Here is a 27,428-nt window from a genome sequence, read left to right as displayed (position 1 = left end):
ATCTCTTATCTACTAGGTCTGCACCAACTCTTCCTGTTCTTATCTTCCTTTAGTAATAAGATAAAACTCAGTATTAAGTTGAAGTAAATTTCCTTGGAGAGATTTGAAATTAGAAATAGTTTTATGTTATAAGCAAGAATAATGGGTGCAAGTCCCAGTTCGTTTCTCCTTTTAAAGGCCTTATAATCTTATCAAGAAAGTAATTTATTCTTCTTTTCTGCCAGCATAACAGTTTGAATAAAATTACCAAAATCTTTTCTTTTTAAAATTATTCATAACGTTTTCCCTAAGAATAGTGTAAAAAGGAAAATCTAATTTTTGATGGAAAGGTGTTACATAAGTCCAGAAAATGCACGAGGAGTTGGTGTTGCAGAGCCCTCACGGCTTACATGTTATAAACACAGCTTAGTCACTAATCCATGGAAACTAACAGCCACTATGTTGTATTTGCCCCGGAACGTGGAGAAGTGACATGTAGATACAGTGAATTTGGACATCATGGCCTGCACTTGTAATCCCAGCTTCTTGGGAGGCTAATGTAGGATGATTGCAGACTTCAGACCAGCCTGAAGAGTTTAGGAACTGGGAATGCAGCTTCATAGCTCAGGACCAGAACTCTAACAACACACGGAACAAACAAACAAACAAAAAAAGCAAAAACAACCCACAAAAAAGTACTTAAGACTTATATAGTGATACATATTTATTTACTTTTTCCTGCGGCAGCAAAAACTCTGCTCAAAATGGCCAAACCTGTGGCGTGTTCTACATGTAGACACTGTGAGTGGCTTTAGGGCCCCTTGCCAGCAGGCACAGTGGTATCTTCAGTGCTCAAGAGTTGGTGGTCATGAAAGCATGGTATTGGAGGGGAACAGATCCTTAGGACATCATTTCAGAACCGGCTTCTCAAATACAGACTTCGTGTTTACATGGGAAATACGGCATTTAGCTGTATGCCGTGCTGGAAGGCAGGAAGAACAAGTGAGGGAGAGAGCACACCTCAAATTTCCCGTTTCACTTTAATCACCATTTTTCTCTTCTTGGTTTCCTGCTGAACTTTAGGGAAAAAACTCTAAAAATGAAATTTGTGTGTCAGTTTTCCACTAGCTACTTTATATAAGACTTTACAGAGCACTCCTAAGTGGCAGGTGCTTTTTCTCAGCCCTTGTAGATAAGTACAGCCTCAGTATTCTACTTACGTATTATAAAGTAAGAATGAAAACTTGTGGTGGAAGTATCAGTTTTCCCTGGTAGCAGCTTGTACCCATGGAATGGTAGGTACAAAGAGAAAAATACCTTAAAGCAGTGCCCATGGTAGTTCTTAAATTCTTTGAGGGGAAGTTGAGTGGAGGTAGGAAAGGACTGCCCAAGAATGCATGGGTGCTCTGAGGTCTGGGTTTCTTAGGGAGAGCATTTTGCCGGATACACAGTGTCTTGGTTTGGGTACTGTTACTATGATGAAACAGCATGGCCAAAAGCAGGTCGAGTGGGGGCAGGGTTTATTGGGATTACACTTCCACATTGCCAGAAGCCAGGACAGGAACTCAAGCAGGGCAGGAAACTGGAGGCAGGAGCTGATGAAGAGACCATGGAGGAATGCTGCTTACTGGTTTGCTTCCCATGGATTGTTCAGCCTGATTTCTTATAGGCCTAGGACCACCAGCCCAGGGTTGGCCCCACCCACAATGGACTGGGCCCTCCCCCGTCACTAATTAAGAAAATACCCTTGTCTGCTTAGAGCCTGATCTTATGGAGGCATTTTCTCAATTGATGCTCCCTCCTCTCAGATTACTCTAGTTGGTGTTAAATTACACAGAACTAGCCAGCCCACAGAGTGTTGCTTGCAGCCTTGCTCGTGCGTACTGAACTATGATTATGTAACCACATCGCTTGGTGATATGGTGGATTTGCTCTTCCTAAGAAGAACCATGCAGGGATTGGTTCTACCAAAGGAAGCCTGTCTTCCATAGTTTAACATTCTCCTGCCACCTACATTTTAAGATGCCTATCTGGAGGATTCTGTAAAGTTTTTTTTTGGTATGTATTATCCCTGCTTTGTTACTTAACGAGATATTTTTAAGATTTATTCTATATTATAAACTATATTCTTTGGTAGAGAACAAGTCTCCTTATCCTTCAAACCAGTGTTAGCTGGTTTAACATCAAATAAACATGTATTCTCCCAATCATAGCAGTTAGAAATGAGAAGACATTATCCTTTCATTTCAAAGTAAGAAGCAGTCCTATAGGGGCTCTTGTGGAAGGTTTGGGCTTGGCACCCAGGCTGCTAGAGTCCATGTCTAGTTTGCATGATGGTTGTGACACCCTTCGTCTCCATTTCAGGGCGATTCTGGTTTAATACCTCGGATCTGTGAAGCGCTCTTTAGTCGGATCAGTGAAACCACCAGATGGGATGAAGCCTCTTTCAGGACGGAAGTCAGGTAGGACCTCGACCTGAGGTATAAAGTTTGGAGGGCCCCAGGCTGCTTGTCTTGTGCAGAGGATTTGGAGAGGGAAAGGTGAGGCTGCAGACTGCTGAGGAATAGCCGGCCCCCTCCTCACCTGAACTTAATGCTAGTTAGGAGTAGGACTAAGACCACTTGGGCATGATTTGCGTGTGAAGTAGCATTGCTTGATGGAAGCTTTGGCATTTATTCTGTTTATCTCAAGTGGAGTGAGCCCTTGACTTTCGTGAGCACATGCAATCGTCTTACTCTTCACTAAGCCATATCTGTGTTCCTCACCGTGTCACCCTCATGTCAGGGTCACAGAGTACCTTTCCCTTTCTGTTGCTGAGTCTCTCCAGGGTCCACCTGTAGTGCTGAGAGCCACTGGGACTCTGGACAAGTTATTGAAAGTCTCCCGGACCTCTCTTCATATCTGTAAAGTGGGGTGATGAAGTACCCACCTTTGGGCCATTACAAGGACTCAGTGACATGCTTCTTGTAAAGCACACAGCAGAGGCCTATGTGGCTGCTGTTGCTGTGCGTGTTGTGCTTGTTATTAATAATGTCTTAAAAACATTGTTTCTCTAAAATTTGTTCTATTTAAAATTTTTAGCTACTTAGAAATTTACAACGAACGCGTGAGAGACCTACTTAGGCGGAAGTCATCTAAAACCTTCAATTTAAGAGTCCGTGAGCATCCCAAAGAAGGGCCTTACGTTGAGGGTAAGAAGGAAGTTCCTTGTCTTCAAACACTCTCCTGCTCTCCCTTGGGAGGCTGTAAAAATGAAAAGTACAGAACTGTGGTGATGCTAAGAATTTAAACAGTTGTTTACTTTTGGAATTTTATTAGCGTAAAGGTGACAGGAGCTGCCACTTTAACCATTCGTTCTGTGAATCTATACTTAACTAGGTATTCACTAGGTTATTTTGTGAGACCTATGCATCATTTCCCTTGGCTTAAAAAACTGTCTGGAAATTAGTTTTCCCATCCACACCCACCGCCGCACCCTGGAAATCTGTGTGTTTCAGTGGGGATGCATTTTACTACGATAGGTACTTTCCCTGACCTTATGATGGTGGGTGGAAGAAGGTAGTCTCAGGCCTTTTGTTTGTCAGAAGAGTTCTCATAGATGGTCTGTCTTGGTTCTTGGCGTCTGTGTTATGATAGAATAACTATGGTGGACTGGGTACCTACCTCTACAGTGTTAGGCAGGGTCTGGCAGACAGTGAATGAATTCACCCTTTAGATTCAAATAAGAACCATATTCCACTGAGTATAGTACAAGGGCACTGCGGGCTGAGAGATAGCTAGAGAATCACATGGATGTGCTGTGGAGGTTGCCATTTAGAAGTACTTTCATGGTTTGGATGAGTTTCTCTGTGTGCAATTTCTTAGCAGGTAATTTATGCCATATGAAGGAATTCAGTTCATCCTGGGTTAAGTGCAGGTCTGGGAGGTTAGCATGAGCCTCTGTGCATATAACTTTCAGTATGTGCAATTAATAGCCATGCAAACAAAGGTCATGCAGTAGCCAGGCAAACCAGGGTCATGTAATAGCTGTGCAAACCTGCACCATGCAATAACCGTGCAAACCAGGGTCATGCACTAGCCATGCAAACCAGGGTCATGTAGTTAAGGTCAGTCTTGGTTAAAGGATCTGGGCACCATCTCTGGGATGCAGCTCTGTGGTGTTAAGTTACGGCTTTCTGATGTGAGTACTTTGGGGTTCCTGGGCCATGATTGTAAAAAATCATTAATGTTCTGGTCTCTTCCTGGTGGCCCTTTCCCCAACACTAACTGAGGCACAGCCAGTCATGGAGGGTGTTGCATTTAATGTGGTGTAGAGAACTGGCCCTTGCCAGGCTGGCTGTGACAGTTAATCTTTTTGTCAACTCTATGGGATTTTTGAATTACCATGGAAACAAATCTCTGGGCATGTTTGTGAGGAATTATCTAGATTTCTTTAGTTGAGATAGGATAGCTTCACCCTAATGTGGGTAGCACCAGTCCATGTTTTAGGGACCCAGGCTGAATAAAGCCGAACACAAGCATTCATGGTTCTCAGCTTCCTGATTATGGACATAATGTGACTAGTGACTAGGTGCTTCCTAGTTCTGCTGTTCTGCCCTCCCCACTGTGGTTGACATGTGTGTCTCCCCTTTCACTGTGAGCCAAGATAATCCTTTCCTCCATTAAGTCATGTTGCCAGGTATTTTTGATCACAGCAGTGAGAGGAGTAATGAATACACAAGGTTTCAGGTCATGCATGTTAGGAGGCTAGTTTTGCTCTCCCTAAGGGAGCTGTGTAACTGCTGGGGGAGTAACCTAATTGCTAATGGAATCATGATTTCTTATGGTATCATCCATGAAGCATGTTTCCTTGCTGTGGCCAGGGACTTTCCAGCAGTAGAGTGGGGAAAGCTATCTTTACTAGCAGAAGACTGTGGAGCGCCTGCTGATTGGTTGCCCCTGCGTTGTGATCTTTCCAAGAACTGCTTGCTCAGTTCCAGTAAATTGAAATTGAGACATGGTCTCTGGCAGGGCTACTAGCAGCCTGGTCTGACTCCCTGGCCCTCTCACATAGGTTTGAAGATGTACCTCTTTCAGCCCACCCCTCTTTTTTTAACCTTGAGGTCCTCAGTTTGCCAATAGGACCCCATCTGTATTTTAAGTTTCCATTTGCATTTAAGCTTTATTTTCCTAGAGAAAGGTGTGCAGCTGTGTGTGTGTGTGTGTGTGTGTGTGTGTGTGTGTGTGTGTGTGTGTGTGTGTGTGTTGGGGGTATTAGAGAATACCTGTTGCTTTCAGTCTAACATGAGCTTTATACTTTTCCTTTAACTATTATAGCAGATGTTAAAACATATAAAACTGATATATGAAGAAACAGAATAAACAGGGTAAAAATATCTGGATCTCTTGATCTCTATACTTACAATTCTTATACATTTTTAAATAATGTATTATTCAAACTTTGGGGAGTATAGATTATAAATTATCTGAAAAGAAAAATGAAGTGTCATTACTCAACTTTTTATACCAAAACATTTGAAAAATAAGTTGAGGATTTACATGTGAAACACTAAATAATGACATGATCACAAGTTACTGTGTTTTTTTTTCTCCAGAATGTTAGAGAAAGGTTTTCTCAAAATATGATCTAGAAGCCATAGAAGGGTAATTTTTTTTCCAATGATGCTAGGAATCAGATCCAGGGCTCCCTTGATTGTTCCCGGCCAATGCTCTGTGGATATACCACCACCCTGAGGTATGGATGAATTTTAGGTGGGAAGAGCGTGACTCAGCTTCCTTCACCATAATAGAAAAGCAGAAAGACCCTGAAAGGTGATGCTTGTCACATCTCTGGGTGGATAGAGAGGGTGCTGGGAAGGGGACGGGGGCCAAGCCTGCTTCATATCTTCCCTGCTGCTGCAGCCAACTGCCCTCTGTGGAGGAGAGCTTTGCAGCATTTGTCAGCTTTCCAATGTCCTTGGATTTAGCCTCCAAGAATTTATTTTGAAGCCACATTCTCATGCATTTGAAAAGACCAATGCACAAAATATTTTAGCAGTCCTTACTTGTATTTGTAGTCTCAAGAGGTGGTTGGTTAAACTGGTTGTGGTTCAGAGATACAGCCATTTCTCTGCAGCCTTAAAAACGAACACCAGGTCATCTTAACGGTTACAGAGCATCCTGAGATGGACTTAGGGAAAAGCATGAAAGTCAACAATGTTCACCATACACTACTCCAAAATCATATGCTGGTGCGTGGGGATGACCTAAGGGCCTCCTGTGTCCCACCCCAGATGCTACCACGTGCACAGAGAGGGAGGAAAGGCGACTTTATTTATGTGTAACTGTCTTAGTATAAACGGATTGTCCCGAAGGGTGTAGGGAAACTGGTTAAATGATTACCTGGCAGAAAGGAGGGAAAGAGTTTGCTATAGGGAAAAAGCAGAGGAGCCCTAGATAGTGAAACTTTTAACTCTCTGAGCTACCTTCCCCTTAAGAAAAAAGAGACAGCCAAAAGTTTTGAGAGTTTAAAAACTTTCAGTAGTTTTTGTACAAGGGTGCATGAGGCTGTTCCTGGGGGTGGAGCTTTTACATTCTTCTTCCTTGTGCCATGACTGCTTCTAAGAGGTTCCTGTTAATAGCTGACTCTATTGTAGACAGTCTGTGGAATGCAGGGCAGTGGGCACTCAGATTGGGTTGCTGAGGCCCACTGAGGCCAAGCAACTTGTCCAGCTCCCAGTCTGCATTAGAGACTCCACAACACCAGCTCCTAACCAGGTCGGCAGAGTGTACTCATGCATGATTCTTAGAGGGAAGTTGGTTTCTTTTACTACATAACAGAAGGATTCTCTCAAGCTTTTCTTGTTTCCTTCTAGAATTATCCCAGCATTTAGTCCAGAACTACAGTGACGTGGAAGAACTTATGGACGCAGGGAATATCAACCGTACCACTGCAGCGACGGGGATGAATGACGTCAGTAGTAGGTCTCACGCCATCTTCACCATCAAGTTCACTCAGGTAAGGGCAGTCATGGGGCAGAGGCTCCATCCCTTAGGCCTTTGCTTGCTGATTAGCACCAGCTGAGCACTGATCATTGTTGAACCAGGAGCAGCAGCAAAGGTGACTGTCACTTCCTTGTTAATTAGAGGCGAGCATGTGCTGTGTGCTCAGCCCTTCTGCATTCACAGTGATTTAAAAGTCCTCATGTATATAGCCTGAGAGATATTTAGCAGGCTTCCACCTTGTTCTAGCATAAGAAAAACTTGCTCTGTGCCTAATTAAGCAAAAGTTTTCATTGTTATAAGCACAGTGGGAGATAATGGATTTTGAGGCAGAGCAGCTGGAGGCTGAGGTGAGAAACAGGCGCAGTACATTATCACGCTATGGGCTCTGGTGATGCTGATTATGATTAGAATAGTATTAGAAGACAGCGAGCACTCAGAGGCACTAATAAGAATCCATTATGATTGGGTGGCGGACAGTGTCCTGAAGGTGGCTGGGAGTGGCTGAGGGGGAAGTAGTCTGTTACCAAAGCTCCACCCCCAGGTATGCACAGTTGCAAGTCTTCCTGGTTTCAGCAAGTGTTAGGGATTGGAGTTGTCTCTCCACATTGACATGGAACACAGCAGAGACCAGAGACAGCCAGGCAGCCCAGAGGGCAGGAAAATGAGTTGACTCTCCAAGGCGGATCAGAAGAACTCCCTGGGCTTCTCTGTCCTGGCGGGACTTCAGTTAGAGCCCCACTTTGTGTTGTAGCAGCTTACTGGCTTTTCTCCAGTTTTCTGGTAGATGCCTAATCAGTATGTAGCTGACTGTAGTTTCTAAAAGGTTTACATCTCTGTCAAAATCTATTTGTATTATGATTTGTTACATTTGGCTAAAAATATAAAACATAGGTTAAAGGTCATTGGAAATATGAAGTTCTGGTAGGATCCAGAGCACGAGAACTTACGTTTTAGTATTCCCCATCTTTAAAGATGTGATGTGCTTTATTAAATGGTATCAAATGATATCCTACATAACTGTCTGTTAGTCATGTCTGAAGCGCCTTTGTGTCTGAAATGTTGGAACTTCCAGAAGAATAAAGCTAATTGTTTATTTAGTTTTTTTTCCAGTTCCTCTTAGGGATTGGCTTTATATTGTTTTGTGCTCCAATCCTGAGGGTCGTTGTCCAGTGATAGTGGTTTGCCAAATGGACTGGTTCTTCAGAAAGCACGAGAGTCCCAGTGCGGGACTTCTGATTTAACTTGGGCAGTTCTCATCTTCACTATGATAGCCAATAAAACAAGCAAACGAGCACCAAAAGTCTACGTAAGAGATCTCTGCAGGGAGAGAAAAGTGATGGGGATCTGGTCATGAAACACACTGAGCCCTTTGTCCTCCTCAGTGTCACGTGCATGTCTCTCTGCAGGCGAAATTCGACGCTGAAATGCCGTGTGAAACTGTGAGCAAGATCCACCTGGTTGATCTTGCTGGAAGTGAGCGTGCGGATGCCACCGGTGCCACTGGGGTCAGGCTCAAGGAAGGGGGCAATATAAACAAGTCCCTTGTGACTCTGGGAAATGTCATTTCTGCCTTAGGTAGGTTTGAGGTCACTTCCTGCCCTTTTTTGTTTCAGTATAGTGTTAGCTCAGAACATGCTTGCTGGATGTTTGTTGTACCAGGCAGCTTGCTCAGGTCTTTTAGAAATAAATTAGAGAAAGCAGAGACTTTGGAATGATCTCCTATTTCTTTCTTCCCGGCAGCTGATTTATCTCAGGATGCAGCCAACCCTCTTGTGAAGAAGAAGCAAGTTTTTGTGCCTTACAGAGATTCTGTTTTGACTTGGCTCTTGAAAGACAGCCTTGGAGGAAACTCTAAAACCATCATGATTGCTAGTAAGAGTTTAAATTATATCCCTGAGCATCAGTATTAAGTGTAAATATTTAAGTTGAAAGTGTCTCATTAGGATGTTTCTTCCTGTCTTGAAAATCACCTATTGTAACACATCTGTAGTTTGGGCATCATGGAGGCTACAATGCCAGGCAGATATGCTCAGCTTCTCTTTGCTTAAAGTACAAGGCAGGCACTGTGAACTTCACTAGCTCATAGGAGACTCCTATATAGAGGCAACAAATAAACAACCCGAACTTTTGCTATTTAAAATGGTAGGTGCAGAATTGAAAATTGAAAGGAAAAACCAAGGAGTTAAACACAATGGGAATAGTAGTAAACTTTTATTTTTACACTTATCACTTTAAGTGAGAGAATAAGAATTGAAAAAATTACGTAGAACAGGAGAATTGCTAAGGGGAACTCAGGGCTTGTTTACCTCTCAGCCTTACTTCCCTCTGTCTCTTTCTCCTTTTCTCTTATCTCTCCTCTGTACTCTTCACAGCCCTTGCCCTGCAGTCACTGGTGGCATTAAGGGAACACAGCCACATACTCACCTTAGTCGTAAAGGTTAGGTGGGGTGCAGTGTAGAAGGAACCAAAAGCTTCTAGAACGAAGGAATTAAGTAGTCTACTGACTTCTGAAAAACTGCTGGGCTCTGGGCTTTTCCAGATGATAGATTTTTATCGGAAATGCAAAAGTATTTTAATTCTTGCTGAATAGAGAAGTGCAATCCTGAAATTTCATGTTACTGGCTGAGGAAAGCCTTTCCTGTGTGGGATATCTCACCCCTATCTTGAAGTTGTTCAAGTGGCTGATTATAGACGTGAGAGGAGCAAAACGACATTAACTTGGTATAGCCAACACCCTTTCCTAGAAACCTTAGATAATGTTTTAATATTCATTACCATGGTGATGAATATTTAGTCTTTCCTGTGACCTGGGGTTGATCTGACTTTTAAATTACAAACCAACTTTGTGTTAAATGAAACATGGAGTGCTAGATGAATTATTTTCTGTATTCATTCTTCACAGCCATTTCACCTGCTGATGTCAATTATGGAGAAACCCTAAGTACCCTTCGCTATGCAAATAGAGCCAAAAACATCATCAACAAGCCTACCATTAATGAGGATGCCAACGTCAAGCTCATCCGTGAGCTGCGAGCCGAAATAGCCAGGCTGAAAACCCTGCTCGCTCAAGGGAATCAGGTGGAGTTTTCCTGAGATTTATAGATAATTTTCTTTGAGTAATGGCATCTATTTCTAGATCTTAATGAGACAATTATCTTGTGGTATTGATTTGAGAAAATAAGTGCTAAGTAAAGCTTCGGATGAGTTAGCCAGACTCTAGATCAGCTTCCTTTTGGCCTTTGCATTCCTAATGCATCCTGGGTGTAAGATTTTATCCGTCAAGCCTTAAATGATTGACCATCTAATAGTTATCAATTATGGATGGATATTTAGCATGCAATAGGACTAGTAGCATAATCTCCATTAGTCAAAAGAAATTTAGATGCTTAGAGTAATATTCAAGATTCTTCCCATGCATTTTATGACTCTAAATGTATTTTAACCGAGGAGTCCTGGTCTCACTTTAGCCATGCTATAGGTGGTTGTGGTGACTCAGTGGTGCCTCTGAAAGCATGTCTGTGGCCCGGCTGTGCTGCTGTTCTCTAGGCCTTGCATGATTCTTGCAATGGCCTCACTTCAGGATCTTGTGAATCCCGGAGAAGCTGTGTCCTTCTGTTTCTCCCAGTCTGAGCATTTCCTACAGGCTTATGCTCTGTGAGGACTGTGTGAGCTACGTTCCAGATGGCTCAGGTCCTACTGTGAAGAAAGGCCACCCTTGAAAGAAAGTCAGGGAAGTTGTTTTAAACTTTTGCTGGTAGAAATAAAATGAAGATACATTTATTGATATCTTAAGTCTATTGTTAAACAACTCCATTTCTGTAAATGGGAAGTGCTCAGTGCTTTCCCTGTAAGGATATACGGCACTCCACACTCTTGATAGCCCATAAAAGGTTTGAACTGTACAAATATTGTTCAAATGAAATCTCAGTTTCCTGTGTCCTGAAGTCGGCCTGGTAGTTTTTTCTCACAAGATGGCAGACTGCAGTTTTGCAGGACTCCTTCACTGCACTTAAAAATACCTGCTTACACACTTCCATTTATGACGTCAGGCCTCCTGTGTGAAAGGGAGTTGTCAGCAGAATGAGGTATCAGGAACCACAATGCTTGTTTCTATTTATACACTGCTATTGAAATCCTTTATCTGTGTTTTGGAAACATTACTTGTCTAAAATCAGCCCTTTAAATGATTAATATGCGAAGGAAAGCATTTGAAAAATATTTCATGCAGCTGCTTTCCCTTGATCTAATGACTGTTGAGGGAGCATGGGTCTGCCCATGCCATAGTACCCCTATGGAGGCCAGATGACAACTTTCCTAATTTGGTTCCCTCCTTTCATTATGTGAGTTCTTCGGCTTGAATTCCTGCATCAGGTTGGGTGGCAAGTGCCTTTACCCACTGTCTTAGTCAGGGTTATTCCTGCTGTGATGAAACACCGTGACTAAAGGCAGCTGGGGAAGGAAAGGGTTTATTTGGCTTACACTTCCACATTACTGTTCATTATTGAAGGGAGTCAGGACAGGAGCTAGAACAGGGCAAGAACCAGGAAGCAGGAGCTGATGCAGAGACCAGGGAGGGATGCTGCTTTCTGGCTTGCTCAGCCTGCTTTCTTCTAGAACTCAGGACCACCCTGGACCCTCTCTCATCAATCACTAATTATGAAAATGCCCTGCAGGTTTGTGTACAGTATCATCTTATGGAAGCATTTTTTTTATTGAGGTTCCCTTCTCTTGGATGACTTTAGCTTGTGTCAAGTTGACATAAAACTACCCATCACACCCACTGAACCATCTCATCAGCCCTGACTTGTGTTTGTTTGTTCTCCTATTTCTGTCACAAGTTAATCTCATTTCTATAACTAAGGGAGCGATTTTGTCACTGGTTTAGAAGGATGAAGAGTCTATTTAGAAAATATATTTTGATAAACTTAACATATATATTATAGCAAACATGGGAGTCTAAATCAAAATAAGAAAAATTCTGAAACTATAAATCTTTGAGAAATTATAGGCATATTCTACATAATTAATTTTGTGATAATTAATAAATATTCATAAATGGTCATTAAAGCAATCTCTGAATAAGGGACTGGAGAGATGGTCTGGTTTGTGAGTACTTGCTCATATAGAGCCCAGGTGAGGTGGTAAATGCCTGGAATCCTAGCCATGGTAAGATAGGGAGTGGAGCCACGCAGACCCCTGGGAGCTTGTGGACCAGTAGCCTTACCTACACTGTGAAGTTCTGGCCAATGAGAGACAGATGTCAAACTAAGGTAGAAGGTGCCTAAGGACCAACACTCAAAGCTATCCTCTGACCTCCCAGGTTTGTGTGCCAACCCCCACCCTCCACAAGCATCATCTCCCTTTCAATCGCTCTCTAAAGTAATTCTGAATAAATCTTTCTGAGAACATTCCTCTATTTCTAGAATATTCTATTCCAATGTTCCTATAGTTCTTTGAGAGTGTTAATTTAACTTCCATTTTTAGAATTGTTTATTTAAGCAAAGCTAAAGAAAATCAGTTCTTATTTTTAGTAATTTTATATATTGCCATTGCAGAGATCATGTGCCAAACATTTAAAAATACAATTTGATAAAAAAGAAAGATTCTGATAGATATTTACTTCTATTACATAAAAATATACGTATGTTAATGTATACAGAGAATTTTTGCGGAAGTATATATAGATACAGACAAATTGCATCATGTATATATAGTTACATGGATTTAGAAGCTCAAGTCACCCATCTCTCTGTGCTTATCTTGAGAATAGAGTTTCACTATGTCCCAGGAGCTACTCTTAGTGCCCTAGCCAGGACCTACCCTCCCATCTCCTCACGGGTACCCTTGCTTCCTGACCATTTGAGGCAGAACTTTTGCTTTTGCTCTTTATATATATCGACTCTTGCAGTATGTGTTATTTGGATCCAGTGTGTTTCTGAGGTTCATCCATGTTGTTGCGTGTAGGTGAGCACCCACTTACTCTCAACTCTGTATTCCGTTACACAAAGATTTCCTAGTTCATCTAGTAAATTTTTGATTTACTTTTTGGGGTTTTTTTTTTGGGGTTATTATGTTTATTGTGGATCTTTAAATGCCTTTTGGTATACATATAGATATAGTTCTGTGGGGCTTATGCCTAGGAAGGCTTGGTGGTCAGAGGTATACATATTTATTATAAGCATAATTTCAGGAGGAATCACTAGTTTTTAAAGTAGTTTTTCCATTCCCTTTCCCCATCACCATTCACCAGTGCCAGCTGAGTTGCTGCAGATCCTTGCCCTTGCACAATGCTATGACAGAATGGCTTTGCTTTGCAATTTTCACATGGTTAATGAAGTTGGCCTCTAGGTGCATTTTCTTATCAAGTGTTTGTTGCATTTACAAATATGTCCACTTTTAACTTTATAAAGAGAAAATGTTCCAGTTCCCTAATCTTTCACAAATGAATTTGGGAAAAAGTAAATTAATAAAAATAGAAATGGAATGAATAAAGACAGTTAAGAAGCGAAGAAAACAAAGGGGCAAAAGGATGGAGGTGTAACAGACTCCTCATTTTATAGCCAGGCCTGGTGTTAGAACGTAAATAGCAGAGCAGCTTTGTAGAGGCCTTTAAGAGAGATGTGCATGAGACAAGAACCAGAGTAAAGCTTAGGCAGATGATGCCTATAGGAGTAGGTGGAGCCCTGTTTGTTAACTCGCCAAGAAGGCGAGTGGTGCAGGAAGAGTAATAAATTGAGCTCTAGGAAAGATTCCTTTATCCTGACATAGAGTGCAGTTCACAGTTAAAACCAGACAGGACATTGCTCTCCTTTCATGAGAACACAGGCAGGCAGAAGTGAGTGGGGATGCATCAGTACATATAACATCATGAGCGTCCACTGTAGTCAACACAGTTCAGATAGGAAGGAGGCTGCTCTCGTGAGACCTAGCACTGTTTCCTTTGCTCTGGCAAGAGCAGCTACAGAGAAAAGCATTATAACCCAACAGGAAAGAGAAGAAATAGGGTGAGCCCAGGTTGTAGAAAACTAATTTCTGATTGTTTCCTGATTATGTGGAAAATGTCCAATACAATGAATACCATTGGCTATATAGCATTTTTGGCAAGAGTGGTAGGCTTTAGTATAACTTTCATATCTGTAAACCTGGTAAAAGTGGGATGCCAGCTGTATAACCAGGCAATACTTATAATAATAAAAATATTCCTCCAGTTGATGAATTAAGATGCCCAATATATAAATTTAAGATGGCAGCTGTGAAGCTATACCCTTGGATCCCTTGAGGCAAGGGACTCCTATAACTAGGCATGCCCCTCAGAAGGTATGCCCTGGTATTTTCACTGGACTTTGGCTGCTGTGGCCTGAGAATTTCAAACCAAGGTGGGCTGCATAGATGCCCATGTGTGTCTCCACCATGCACATGGGTAGCTGAAGAAGCACTCTAGACACTGTCACCAGGCTCTCCCCTCCGAGTTCTACTCCTGTGCTTCCCCACTGAGCAGCTCTGTCTTTCCTCTGTGGCCCCGCAGCTATCCCAACAGACTGAATGTTTAGCTGAACCTAAGAAGTCCAGAGAAAGAGATAGAAATGAACACCATGCTGGTACTGTAGGGAAGAATCACTTGATGGCTAAGGAGTTCCCTTCCAGGAAATTTAGTCTGTTGATATGGTCAGATGTACTGTAGGTGGTTGGGATGAGGATAGTTACTGTAGCTTGCTGGTAAAGCAAATGACTAGAAAAGCCTGCATTTACATCAATCAGGAAAGCACCAACAGCAACTACAGGATAGCCATGCAGTGAATACCAAACAATGGAAATAAAATCACTAAAAATAAAATAAAAAGGTTTATACTGTTTAAGTATATACAATATATTCCTAATATATTGTTTTTTTTAAAAAGCAATAGTCAGGATAATTGGTTTATACCATTTTCACTTATGATAGCACAACAAAAACATGGTTCCGTTAAATTGAGAAAGAATGCTCTCCTGTGCTGAACTCCTTCTGTGTGTTCCTGTGCCATCTCTGGCAGCAAGGGCAGCAGACAGAATGGGGCACTTATGATCCTGCCCCTGAGGCCCAGGCTTAATTATTAGACATGCAACTGAAACCCCAGGCTGTCCACTTGCCCTAGCTTTCACCTGATTTGGGTGTTTATGACTTCAGATTTTACCCTTTCACAGCATGGATAAAGAAATGTAGATTGTAGCATAGTCAAGTCATATGCTGGATGCTGTCAGCAGTGAAAACAAGTTTTATTTTGTATATTTTGTTTGTATATTTCGGCATGGATGAACTATTAAGCAAGACTTGGGTGTCTTACCTTTTGAACTCTGTTCTTTGTGTGCAGTAGACAAATGAATTCTGAGAGCTGTAGGGACAGATGTGTTTGCCTTGAGTGAAATGCTGCTGCTATGGCTTTCTTGTTGCTGATTTGTATGGCAGATGCAGGTTCATGACTGTGATACCATGATTTTAATATTAGGACATGTATTCCATGGATTAGAGACTTAATCATAAATAGTACTTTGGAGATAAAGAGAAATTACTTTTTATAAACATTTATTTTTTTGTGAAACTGTTCTGATAATTTGTGAAAATCTTAGAAGTGTACATCTTTTCTGACTATTAACTGCTTTATGACTTACATTATAGATTGCCCTCTTGGACTCCCCTACAGCCTTAAGTATGGAGGAAAAACTTCACCAGAATGAAGCAAGAGTAAGTTGGAGTTATTATTGTTTTTTAATTTCAACTTAAATATTATTTTTTAGTCTTTGTTTGCTACAACTTGAGACAGTCTCCAGGCTCTTACCACATTTTCTTCATTATGCTTTTCTCTAGTCCCAACCCAATGGCCACACACTGTTTTTTGTGTTTGAGACAGAATATCACTATGTACTGTCAATTGCACTTAAACCCATCCTGCTGGATTTAGAGGTTTTCACCACCACACCTGGTCCATGATATCTCTTCTTAGCTCTTTAGGTATTGCACATCCACATGTTAGCAAACAGGATTTGAAGGGCACTTATGACTTGCTACATTTGGGGTCACAAGGGAGCCTCTTGATAGAGAGCTGGACCTCCCAAGCAGGCAGAGTCCTTGAAAAGTTAACATTCATGAGGCCACAGAGGTCCCCATAACTTCGTGCTAAGTGCTCTTCAGTTTTTTGGAGCCTTTGACTTTGCAGGGGACTGCCAGTACTCTGGGTCAGGGACCAGTTAAGAGACAGGAAGGGAGCTGCAGTGAGACCAGAACAGAGGATACTCTGTAGGAGGTGAGCAACAGAGGGCTGACATCGAGGCTTACATTTTTCTAAACAAGCTTCATGTCTGACTTGGTTCTGTCCTATTAATTTTTTTGATGCCTTCTGGGAAAAGAGAAACAGACAATAAGAGCAGTTTAGGAGTCCATATTTTTTCTGGTGCTAAACAGCCCTAGAGGAAAGCAAATGGTCTGATGGTAAAACCTTAAGACTCACACTGTGGAAGGCCCAGGTTGAGTTGTAGTTATGAACTTCTTCATAACTGCTAGGTTAATCATGTTGGCTAATTGCTGATAATAGCATTAGTAAAGATATCCACTTCTTAATCCTCATTTTTCTCGTGAAATTTTATATTTTACTGCTTCAAATCCTAAGTGCAGTGAAATGTGTGGGTGTGGTTGTTTATCAATTACAGGCTTCAGGAACACTCAGCAAGTTAACAGAGACCAATAAGCATCTTAATTAGATTGCCGTCTTGATGCTGAGAAGGAGATGACTGCCTGTCTTATCCATAGCGTGCTCTCAGTCTTGGCTCCTGTCTGCTGTCCTTCTTCATGGCTTGCCGCTGGCTTACTCTTCAGGCACATTGTCAGATGGAACACATGCTTGGATTCTGTTCATGTTCTTAACGAAGATTATTTGATTTAAACACAATGACAAATCCAGGGAGTACTTAGAATGTTTTGAAAGCTCAGACTATTTGGTGGTGTTTGAAAAGGATGAATTATTATTACTTTTTATTGAAAACTATGCTTTCTCCTCCCAGATCCTCCATTCTTCCCTACCCACCCAACTCCATGCCCTTTCTCTCTTTAGAAAGAAAAACAAAAAGACAAACACATGCACACACACACACACACACACTCACAAAACTCAATAGAAATAAAAAATAAGAAACTATAATACATAATAAGCAAATGACAAGACAAAAATGTCTAAACAAAGCAACAGAGGTAAAAAGTCTAAAACGGTGTCATTGAGTTTGCGTTGTGCTGGCCATCTACTGCTGGGCATGGGGCCTGCCTTACGTGTGGGGAATGTGCGCAGTGAGACTCTATCAGAGAACACTAAATTTTCTGTTGCAAGTAGGTGTCAATTGCAGACAGCCTCTTGGCTAGGGACAGGCCTTCTTCTCCCTCTCAACCCTGGGACCCGTGCTGGCCCTGTTTCTGCTGCCGTGATCTGTATGAGATCCTATGTGCACCAGCCCTGGGCTATCTGGAAGAATCTATTTCCTTGGTGTTCCCCATCACCCCTGCCTGGCCCTTAAAATCTTAACTCCTCCTTTTCTAAGTGTGCCTGACCCCAGAGTGGAAGGCTTTGATGAAGACGTCCCATTTATGATTGTTTCAAAATCTCTCCCTCACTACACACTGTCCAGTTGTGGGTCTCTGTGCTGCTGATCGGCTCACCTTTCTCCATAAGGATGTGTATGGTGGTGTAAGGCACAGTCTTTGCTGAATGTTTTCTATTCTTATATCAGTTGCCAGTGAAAGTCCACTCATTGGTTAGTAAATTAGATGCTACTCTTTTCCCCTACTGTAGGGAGAAAAGATACAAGAATATCCCCTTCGGAAATGTATTTAGAACAAAACACTCGAGTGCCTGCTGTCTCCTTTGAAGGGTCTTTGGGTATGAGTGGTTTGTGACTGTCACCACAGCCTTATCTAAGTGTGGAGACAGGCAGGGACTGATGGGGGTGTCTATTTACTCCTGTTTGCTTGGTTCACAAAGACTTCAACAGAAATAGCCAGTGAAGGAAGAAACATTTACTTGGAAACCCATAGTTATCTAGGGTAACTTCAGTATGTGAATGACCACTGAGTGTAAGTCAGGTAGGTTTGCTTCCCCCTGGGGTCACCACAGATCCCCACTCCCTCATGAGAAGCCCTCTTTGTTTAGTCATGGTTTCCGTGCTTCAGGGCACATGCGTGTGCCTTTTCCTTAGGAGGGAGGACAGCAGGAGCCTTACACGATGGAGTCTCTGGTAAGGAGAACAGGAGGCTTAGGGGAGATTGTTTCTGCTATGGGAATTGGGAGGCAGTCAGGTGAGACAGATCTGTGACCCCTGCGAGGCCAGCTGTCCCCTTCCTGGACCAGTCTTTGAGTTCTACTTTTCCACAGAGGGTATTTTTCATTCCATTTTCTGCCAGCCTCTTGATTCAGCTATTACTTCTTTTCTTCTTGGTTAATTAATCATGAGGACCATCTTAAAACATCTCTGGAAGTAGACGGAAACTTGATTAGCTTTGAGAAGTATTTACCAACTGTGCACTCAGCTGTCAGCCCTGCCCTTTCCTCCTCAAGTTATGGTCCGAAACTGACTTTTACCAATAGAATTTTGCTGTGTCTGAAAGATCAAATAAAGAAGCATCTTTCCCCCCTTTACCCAAAGGTACAATGAGATTTATAAACCCCATTAATTAGCTACCAAAGCATTATCTCCTAAAAGAAAACTGCAGCATCCAGGATGATTTAATCACCACATCCAATTAGAAAGGAAAATAAATGGCTATTTCTGAGAGTGTAGCCAGGAAAAGCAAACACACTTAATGTGCTGTTGCCATCCTTGGAGTTACAAGTGTTTAATAATCCAAATAGGTCCATCATGGAAAAGAGGTCATAGAGCTATAATTTGACATGTTTCTGTCACTTTCCTTTGCTGCAACGTAGGTTGTTGATGAGATCAGCTGTTTGGTTTATAGTTGGTGGTGGTTCTTTCAACGAGTAGACCTAGCTAAATCTATTTGTCTGTCTATCTATCTATCATCTATCTATCTATCTATCTATCTATCTATCTATCTATCTATCTATCTATCATATGTAGACATACACACACAGTTCATTTTTCCATAGGGTCTATACATTTAGAAACTGTTCTAGATAAAAATTATGTTTAATAAAATTGTTATATATTTAATATATAATAAAAGCAGTGTATATTTAATAAAATATTTATATATTTATGTTTTTAAATAAAATCATTATATATTTATGTTTTTGTTTCTAGGTTCAAGAATTGACCAAGGAATGGACAAACAAATGGAATGAAACCCAAAATATTTTGAAAGTAAGGGCTGTGAAAAGTGTCTTAATCTTACTGTACTGGCTTAAGTAGGTAACTTCTCTCTCATCTAAAATATGGCTGTATATGCTGTGTTTAAGGTAAGATTAATGAAGCCAATTTGGAACTGTGGCCTATGAGTCTGTGGGTAGTGTCTTAGGTCATGAGTGACAGCTCACATCAAAACTGAAAACTGTAACATGCACATGTTACTGTGATATTCCACACACATGCTTTTACTTGTTGGAGTTTCTCCATTTGGAGCTCAGTACATTTAAAATCCTATTATTCGAGGACATAGACTCTGTGTTTCTAATTTTGTTAAGGTTAACATAAAAGCAATGCATTAAGAACAAAATTGGTTTTCATGGCATCATTATAGAACACACTTGCATAGCATGATTAGATTACAGGAATTTCTAAACTACTGATTTGCCATTCAATTTCTCCATGTCTCTGTGGCTAGACGATGGTTGTATGTATTTCTGTCAATACACACTAGGGAGGGACACCTGTAATTTTGGTCTCCGTTTTTCATGCTCTGTGCTGCAAACTAGAAGTTTCCTTGTTATTTTGACTCACTTGATTGGTAGGATGAGATTTATAAATCCCATTAATTAGCTACAAAAGCATTATCTCCTAAAAGAAGAGATTCACACTGCACTGGGTGTGGAGTTGGGTTAAACTTTTTGCTTTGATGGCATCCTGTTCCTTCTGAGGTCCAGTGAAGTGCCTTAGGGATAAAAAGGAAGCTCCATGTAATATTGACTGGCCAAGCTCAGCAGGGCTTAGCTAAATGTGTCAGCAGTGCATGAAGCTGGATCTCCTGCATGTGAAATGACATGCTTGGTTAATGATTTGTGGGGCATACTCGGAGGCCTGAGTTAGTCCCCAAGTCTTCATCTGACAACAGTGTCATAGAGCCAGGGTCAGCAATATACTGTGCCCACTTCTGTTTGTGTCAACGAGGTTTCCTGCCCCCCTCTAGGGTTATGAAGATGCCTTGCTTGAGCTAGAGGTGATGCTCAGCTTTGATGTAGGTGGAAATGGGTTTATGGGCCTGGGGACTTTCTTTGCAGGAGCCCAAATGACAGTGTTAGGTGAGGTTTCAGCTTTCAGATTTCCTTTTCTCCTTCTGTTCCCAAGAAGAAAGGCATGCTATTTTGAGGTTCTGTGCTTCTCAGTGTTTCCTTTGTTCAGAATTTATTTATTCACTTATTTATTTTGGTGCTCTGGTTTCAACCCAGGGTATTAGACATGCTAGGCAAATGCCCTACCACTGAGCACACCGCAGCCTGCCTTTGACAAGAGACAATGGTGCATGAAGCTGAGCGGAGCTTTCATGCATATCTCAGAATAGTCATGCTAGAATAAGCACTGCCGTGGGGGGGGGTGTTTGTTCCTGAAGTTTAAAACCCCTGAGTGGTATGGTAGCAGCCCCTAAAAACCAGGCCTTTGGACTTTCTATGACACAGGGTAACTTTTCTCAGGAAGTTTGCAAAGATGCAGGAATAGTGTGCCGCATTTAAAGAACAAGAGCAATCATGTCTAGTAAACACTTTGAAAGTTATTAGCACAAGTGGTACCTGGTAGGACCAGAGGCACAACAGCAGTACATTGTAGGACTTAAACATCATCTCCTGCTATTGCTGCTGTGATATCTACCCCCATATACATTCGATGTGTGTGTGAGAGAGAGATGTGTGTGATGTGCATTGGCACTAGGGAATGCACTAGGGCCTTGTATGAGCAAGGTTGCCTCAGAGTGACATCCCTAGACTGTAACTAATTTTGTCTTGAATTCTTCTACCCTTCTATAAAATCACAACAGTGAAGCTTCTGAAATATTTTATAAAAGATCCCCCTGCCCCTGTGCGATTCTGGGCTTTGAAGTCATATCCTCCTCTGATTCTCATCCCATTTTACATTCATCTAATTACCTTTATTTTTCATGACTTTTCAGATAAGTAGAATTTGTGTTTTAAAGGTAATGGGAAAGGCAGGGCGGTTTCCTGCCCTCCCCTGCTTGTTTGTTCTTTAGGCTGTGCTCACCCTCTGGCCTCACTGGGTGCTTTACGGGCTCTCTCTATCTCCTTTTGGAAGACACCGCCTGCAGGCTGTGGTAGAGAACACTACTCAAATGCTTATTTTGAAAATCTTGTGTAGGAATTGGCTGCTGTTGCTCAGGTGTGTACATGTACCTGTGTGGTTTCTGTAATCCTCTCCTGCGTTTCTACAGTGTGTTCTGTAAGCTGATCAGTTGTGCCTGGAGCCACCCCTGCATACAGTGCTGCACGCTTCCGTTCCTGTTGCAGATGGGGGACTTCAGGTTAATTTATCAGCAGACATCATGGGGAGCAGATCCAGGAAAACAGGGTTCTGTCCTCTCAGATAGACATTAGCATTAAAGTCAGTGCTGCGTGAAGGTCCCTTGAATGTTGAACGTGTCTGCATCTCAGCACATTCTGAACTCTTGAATGCTCAGAAGCAAGGAACAGCTTAGTCCCCTTCTTTCTGTATCCAGCCTATTACTTCCCTTGCTTGGGAATAGTGAAATCCAAGGTCTGGTTGCTTGGCATTAGAAGGACAATGCCAGTCCCTGGGATACTGTATGCTCTAACCAAAACTGCTGACTTTTTTGTTTGTTTAAGCAGAGCTGGTAGCATCATGGCCCCAGTGGCTGGGGTCTGAAGCTTTGGTCTCTTAACTCAGGAATTGTATCTCAGGCTTTAGTTCCCTTTCTCTTACTGGGCTGTGACTTTTACTTCCTTGTGCTCCTGTTTCCAGCTTTGAAATTGTGGTTGATGCCAGCTGATTCCCTGTGTCTAAGGTAGAAGGGTAGGAGATGATGACATGTTCACATTCACTTTGAAAGTAATTGATTATAGTGTGTGTGTTTGTCCTTTCTCATCTTCCTAATGCTGCTATTTGTTATTGCAGTTCCCCATATTGTAGTGACCCCAAACCATATTATTTAATTGCTACTTGGTAACTGTAATTTTGCTACTGTTATGAATCATAATGTAAATATCTGACATACAGGATATTTGATATATTACTCCTATGGGGGTTGTGAATCCCAGGTTGAGAACCACTGTTTTAGGCACATCTTAGACAGGTGGTATGAGGCAGTTCTGTGACTGTGCTCTGGATCCCCTTTCTTGCTCCTTAGGCTGCCTTCTCATTTTTCTTATTCTTTGTTTTCTAAACTGCAAACTCTCTTGCTTCACCCCGAGAGGCTTGGGCCGTCTGTTCAGTTTCAACTGTTCTATTGTGGGTCTGCCCCACCACCATTGGCATATCTATTCACACTTCTGGATGGCATGCTGGTCCCAAGTGCAACAGGGAGTTGGGTTTCGTGGTGTCTGTTAGTCTTGGCTGGGGTTGCTCCGTCATTAGGAATGCTACCCTTTTTAGTCCCCTGTCAGAGTCCATTTGGAGCCCTCTGACCCCACCGTTTAGTTAGGATGGATTTTGTTTTCCTCCGTGCTTTATGGCATTTGGTTTTAATCTGGTACAATATTCTCCATTGTCTGACTCAGGTAGTGTCGCTGTCCCTGCTTCTATCTCTGTCTTTCACATGGACAGTCAAGAGCTGGAGCTGGCCAGGACTGTATTTGTCATTCTGTAAGCCAGCTCCCATGGCTCTGCTTCTCACAGAGTAGCATTCAGTAAAAGGTTATGGGATTCAGTTAGTAATAAACAAAAATGAAGCCCATTGTATTAATCAGTGAAGAGCATCATAAATAAACACTACAATCAGGATGGTTTAAACATCAGATTGATTTTTTTCCCATCACAGTCCTAGAGCCTAGGACTCCAAGATGAAGATCTTCCATGGTTGGCCGTTTCTCCTTGGCACATAGACAGCCACCCCGGCTGTGTCCTCACATGACTTTCCCTTTGGTGCTTGTGTCCTTGGCCAACCTCAGTGTGTCCCTGTCAACTTTTTCATGAGGACCACAGTCACACTGGCTTTACTTTAACTTAGTAACCTCAACTAATTAATTTCAACTTAAAGTCCTGTCTGTAGATACAGTCATATCCTTAGAGCCTCAGATGTGAACATTGGGGCTACACAGCATACCCCATTATAGCCTTGATCTATTCAAATGTGAGGACTTGGTAAGAAACATCACCTCTTACTGTGTGGACCACATCTCCTGTGCTTTTCCCTGCACTCTTCCTCTATTTGAAGGCCTCATGCATGACACTGTGGTTTGTTCTTGGGAGGAATGTGGCTGGGTTCTCTGCATCACAGTCCATCCTTAACCCAGATCATTTAGAACCTGGCCTGTTGAAAGTGTGGTTCACGATGGGCAGCATCAGTGAGTGGTGTTTGTGAGGCAGGAAGGAAAGAGATCTCTGAATCTGTACTCCACCCCATGTCCATGCATTAGAATCTTTACTTTACTCACTGCCCATGAGATGGATTTGTACCTTCATGCTGGAGTGCTGACAGAGCTGCCACACTGGGAAAAGTAGGCAATCCTGGATTCTTTGCCTTCAGATCCATTCTGCTCTGTCCTATACTGTGGGGGCTGACAGGGTGACCTTTTCCAGGCTCCCTTGAGCCTGTGGGAAGCTGAAAGCCTCTCTACTGGCAGCTTGTCTTCTCCATGGCCTCAGGTCCTGCCAGCAGGGACTAGCCCATGGTGCTTGTGGCTCTGCCTGGCAACACTACCCATAGAAACATCTACTTCTCTCGGTCCTCATCTGAGCAGTGCCTGTACTGAAGTCCCTGGGGTTTAAACAGTGAAGGTGGCTTCTTTTCTGTGGCTAGCATTAACTGATGCCCAAGTTTGTTTGTACCTGGTCTCTGGGTGCACTGCCACCTTCTGAGGGCAGTGTGCCCCTCCTTTTCTTTTTCAGCCTGTCTTTCTGGTCCTACATGTTAGCATGTGGTTTGCATGTTGGCTGAGTTTATCAGCAATTGGGCTCCCACTTAGGATGAATCCAGCTTCTGCAAGCCTGGCGATTGGGAGCTGTAGAGTGCGCTTGCTGTGGTTCTTCTTTTGGGCAGCCACAATACTGTGCCTGTTTCATGGTGTACCCCTGGGTACACCTCCTGGTCTGGCATATTATAAATCTCAGATATTTTTCAAGCTTTCATCTCAAAGTGGGATTAGAGAATTCTTTCTTGATCCCCACACTCCACCTCTGTCTTTTTGCTGCTTTTTGGTTTATCAGTTTTGCACACACTTGTTTCTCTGTCCCAGAGTTTTATAGATGGTTAAATAAAAAATGCCCAAGGTATATTATCTGACCTCCAAGGAGCTCCTTCAGCTCTGTGCTTCAAAATACATCTTAGACAGTTAGGACTGCAGTGCAAAACTGGCAGCCGTGTGGCAGATGGCCTGTGTGTGTGTCTGGAGCACTCTGCAGCCAGGGACTTAGAGCCAGGCAGTGCTCCTGGCTGAGTCCCTCCAGCTTTGGCTAGTCGTGCTTTTCTGCAGACTGCACACCTCTCTTGCTGTAGCCACTGTCTTTGATCACTCCAGTGCCTGGCTGGATTTTGTATTTTCAGCTGCCCCACACAGGGCTTCCAACTGTCAGAGAATAAGCAGGCTGCTCTCACACCAACCCCCACACCAGCAGTTTCCTTGATAAGTGTTCTAATTGCGTTGAAGTTACTTGAAGTTTTTTTCAGGTTTTAATTGTGTGGAATTATTGAGTGTCTTATACCCTGTTGGTGTTTGCTCTGCTGAATGGGCGTATTTGAACCCACATACTGATGAGAGAAGAATGCACACAGTTTAATTTGGAATTGTGCTGGTGGCTTGCTAGTCCTTCTCTGGGTAATCAAGCTCATGGCTGGGATGGAGAGCGCCTTTACTCCTTCAGGGCTTCTTAAGTAACAGGGAATATAATAAAATGCAAACAGGATCTTTTCCTGGCTTAAGGTTTCTGAGTTTAAATTCTGAGGAGAAGCATGCTACTTCTGTTTTATGACAGAGTGAATCAGCTGAGCTGTTTGTCTCGGCAAGATTACAGCAATCTATAAAAGAGTTTTTCCCTGGCTCTCTGCAGTTTCCTTGTATGAACTGGAAGGGATGGATTTGAAGCAGACTCCTAACTGGGCCATCGCTCAGCAGGCCTGCGATGTGGTAGGTTTGTGAAATGAGTTTCCTGTGGTTCTCTGGGTCTCCCTGGCCAGGGAATTGGATCCTCTGCTTTCTGGAGAACCTACACCAAGCATGGGGAAGACACAATTTTCCTTTCTTTCGGTGGTATCTTCCATGTTCTTGGTTAAAAATTAAACCACAGGGCAGATCTGGGATAAGATTTTATGGTCATCAACTTAACCCAAATTTTGAGACATTGCTTTCATCCATAGAGTATGGGCTTCCGTTTCAAGTTCTTTTAAGCCATTCCCTGATTCAAACCTTGATGTAGTAGGAGCGGCGGGGCTGCGTCCCTAGCACCCAGCCGCCCCCACGGCTAGCTTTACTCGAAATAATTACACGGAAACTGTATTCTTTTAAACACCGCTTGGCCCATTTCTATCTAGCCTCTTCTAGGCTAGCTCTCGCACCTGGACTAGCCCATTTCTAATAATCTGCTGTAGCCCACGAGCTGGCTTACCAGGAATGATCCTAACCTCCGTCTGTCTGTAGTGGGAGAATCATGGTGACTCCTGACTCAGCTTCTTTCTCCCAGCCTTCTGTTCTGTTTACTCCTCCCACCTAAGTTTTAACCTATGAGGACCAAGCAGTTTCTTTATTGCTTAACCAATGAAATCAACAGATTGATATATGACACTCCCACACCAAAACCTCTAGCCTGAGATGTAAAAACATCTGGGATTGGTAACAAGCCAGACCATAAAGTGGACCCAGGTATTCTGAGCAGCTGTTTTATGAATGGCTACAAACACCAAGCAACAGGCATGGTATTGTGGCTGTGCAAAGGGAGAGCCAAGGCAAGCACACTCTGAAGTCCCTGATGGCCAGGATCCTATCAGTTATGGTTTATTCCTGCAATTTGAACAGTATGAAATGCATGACTGCATTTCATAATGGTGGGAGCACATTCTGAAAGGTGTGATATCAGGTAATTGTATCCTAGTATTAGCATCATAGCACAAGCTAAGATGTGTACAACATCACTAGGTGATAACGTAATGGAACCACTGTGTCACCTTTGAAGCCCTGCTGTACAGGACATGACTGTAACACCATGTATTCCCTTGGCTTCATGGAGACAGTACTGTGATCATTCACATTTATTCAGGATTGGCCAAGGTGGGCATTTCAGACACCATGGTTCTTCCTCGTGTGATTTTCATTGGGAAAAAACATAGCCCAACTCAGTTCCTGCTTATTGCTGTGGGTCTTGTTCAGGTTACTCCTTTTGAATATGTATTTCATACAGATTGCATCTAGAGACGAACATTTTCCTTCTTGCTTTTGGGTATTCCTTTGTACAGTTCCCTTCATCTTTGGTTGTCCTATCTCATCCTCTGATTTCTACTGGATCAGGCCTAAAGGGCATTTTTTTGATAGAGGCTCCCAAACTGGTTGTGGCCTCAGACTAAGAGCAGCAAATCTTAATTTTTAGCTTCAATATAATTCTTTAAGGATAGTTTATGCTAAATGAATTTGTAGAATCTATGTGTGTCTATTCTCTTTGCCTCCCCTCCCCTTTCTTCCCCTCTTTGTGAAGCCTTTGACACATAGAGTACTTTATGAACATGTAGTTACTTGTTTATTAACAGTTTCTGTTTGAGCTACTTGGGTCTGGACATTGAATGAGTAGGTGGCGCTAAGGTCCACATGGATACACTGCAGTACGTTACTGGAGAAGTTGTTGGGAAGAATGGGTCCGTAAATGTGATATAAGTGATAGGCATTTATGGAGATGCAAGGGGCTGATGTGTAATCCATCACAGTACATGGTAGTTATCTGTATGTTTTCATTCTCTGTTAAAATTATAAACTCTTTTGAGGTCTGGGGTTGTTATTTTGTTATGTTCTGGTACTCTTCCTATGTAGAAAAAGTTCATTAAATAATTACTAGGCTTAGTTGTGTTCTTTTATTTCTAAGATACTTAAGGACAAGCCTGAAGACTTTCTCTACGTCCTCCTGACTTAAGCAGACAGTTGCTATTTCCCATGATTGCATGGCCCAGGCTT

The 27,428-nt window shown here is 42.4% G+C and overlaps 1 protein-coding gene across 5 annotated transcripts in view; it reads left to right on the top strand.

Moving 5' to 3' along the window:
- The window catches only part of Kif16b (kinesin family member 16B), a 258,436-nt gene that overhangs the window by 45,377 nt on the left and 185,631 nt on the right, over positions 1-27,428 (top strand). For all 5 annotated transcript variants that reach the window (XM_075962336.1, XM_075962337.1, XM_075962334.1 and 2 more), the window contains 8 exons: positions 2,344-2,441; positions 3,061-3,170; positions 6,834-6,976; positions 8,370-8,538; positions 8,704-8,835; positions 9,866-10,041; positions 15,617-15,682; positions 19,240-19,299. In XM_075962336.1, the coding sequence (XP_075818451.1) occupies positions 2,344-2,441; positions 3,061-3,170; positions 6,834-6,976; positions 8,370-8,538; positions 8,704-8,835; positions 9,866-10,041; positions 15,617-15,682; positions 19,240-19,299 (954 nt within the window). The remainder of the gene's footprint in view (positions 1-2,343; positions 2,442-3,060; positions 3,171-6,833; positions 6,977-8,369; positions 8,539-8,703; positions 8,836-9,865; positions 10,042-15,616; positions 15,683-19,239; positions 19,300-27,428) is intronic.

Source organism: Microtus pennsylvanicus, chromosome 2 (assembly GCF_037038515.1).
Source record: "Microtus pennsylvanicus isolate mMicPen1 chromosome 2, mMicPen1.hap1, whole genome shotgun sequence".
Lineage (NCBI taxonomy): Eukaryota > Metazoa > Chordata > Mammalia > Rodentia > Cricetidae > Microtus > Microtus pennsylvanicus.
Note: the sequence above shows the minus strand (reverse complement) of the source record. Positions and strands in the feature narration are given on the sequence as shown.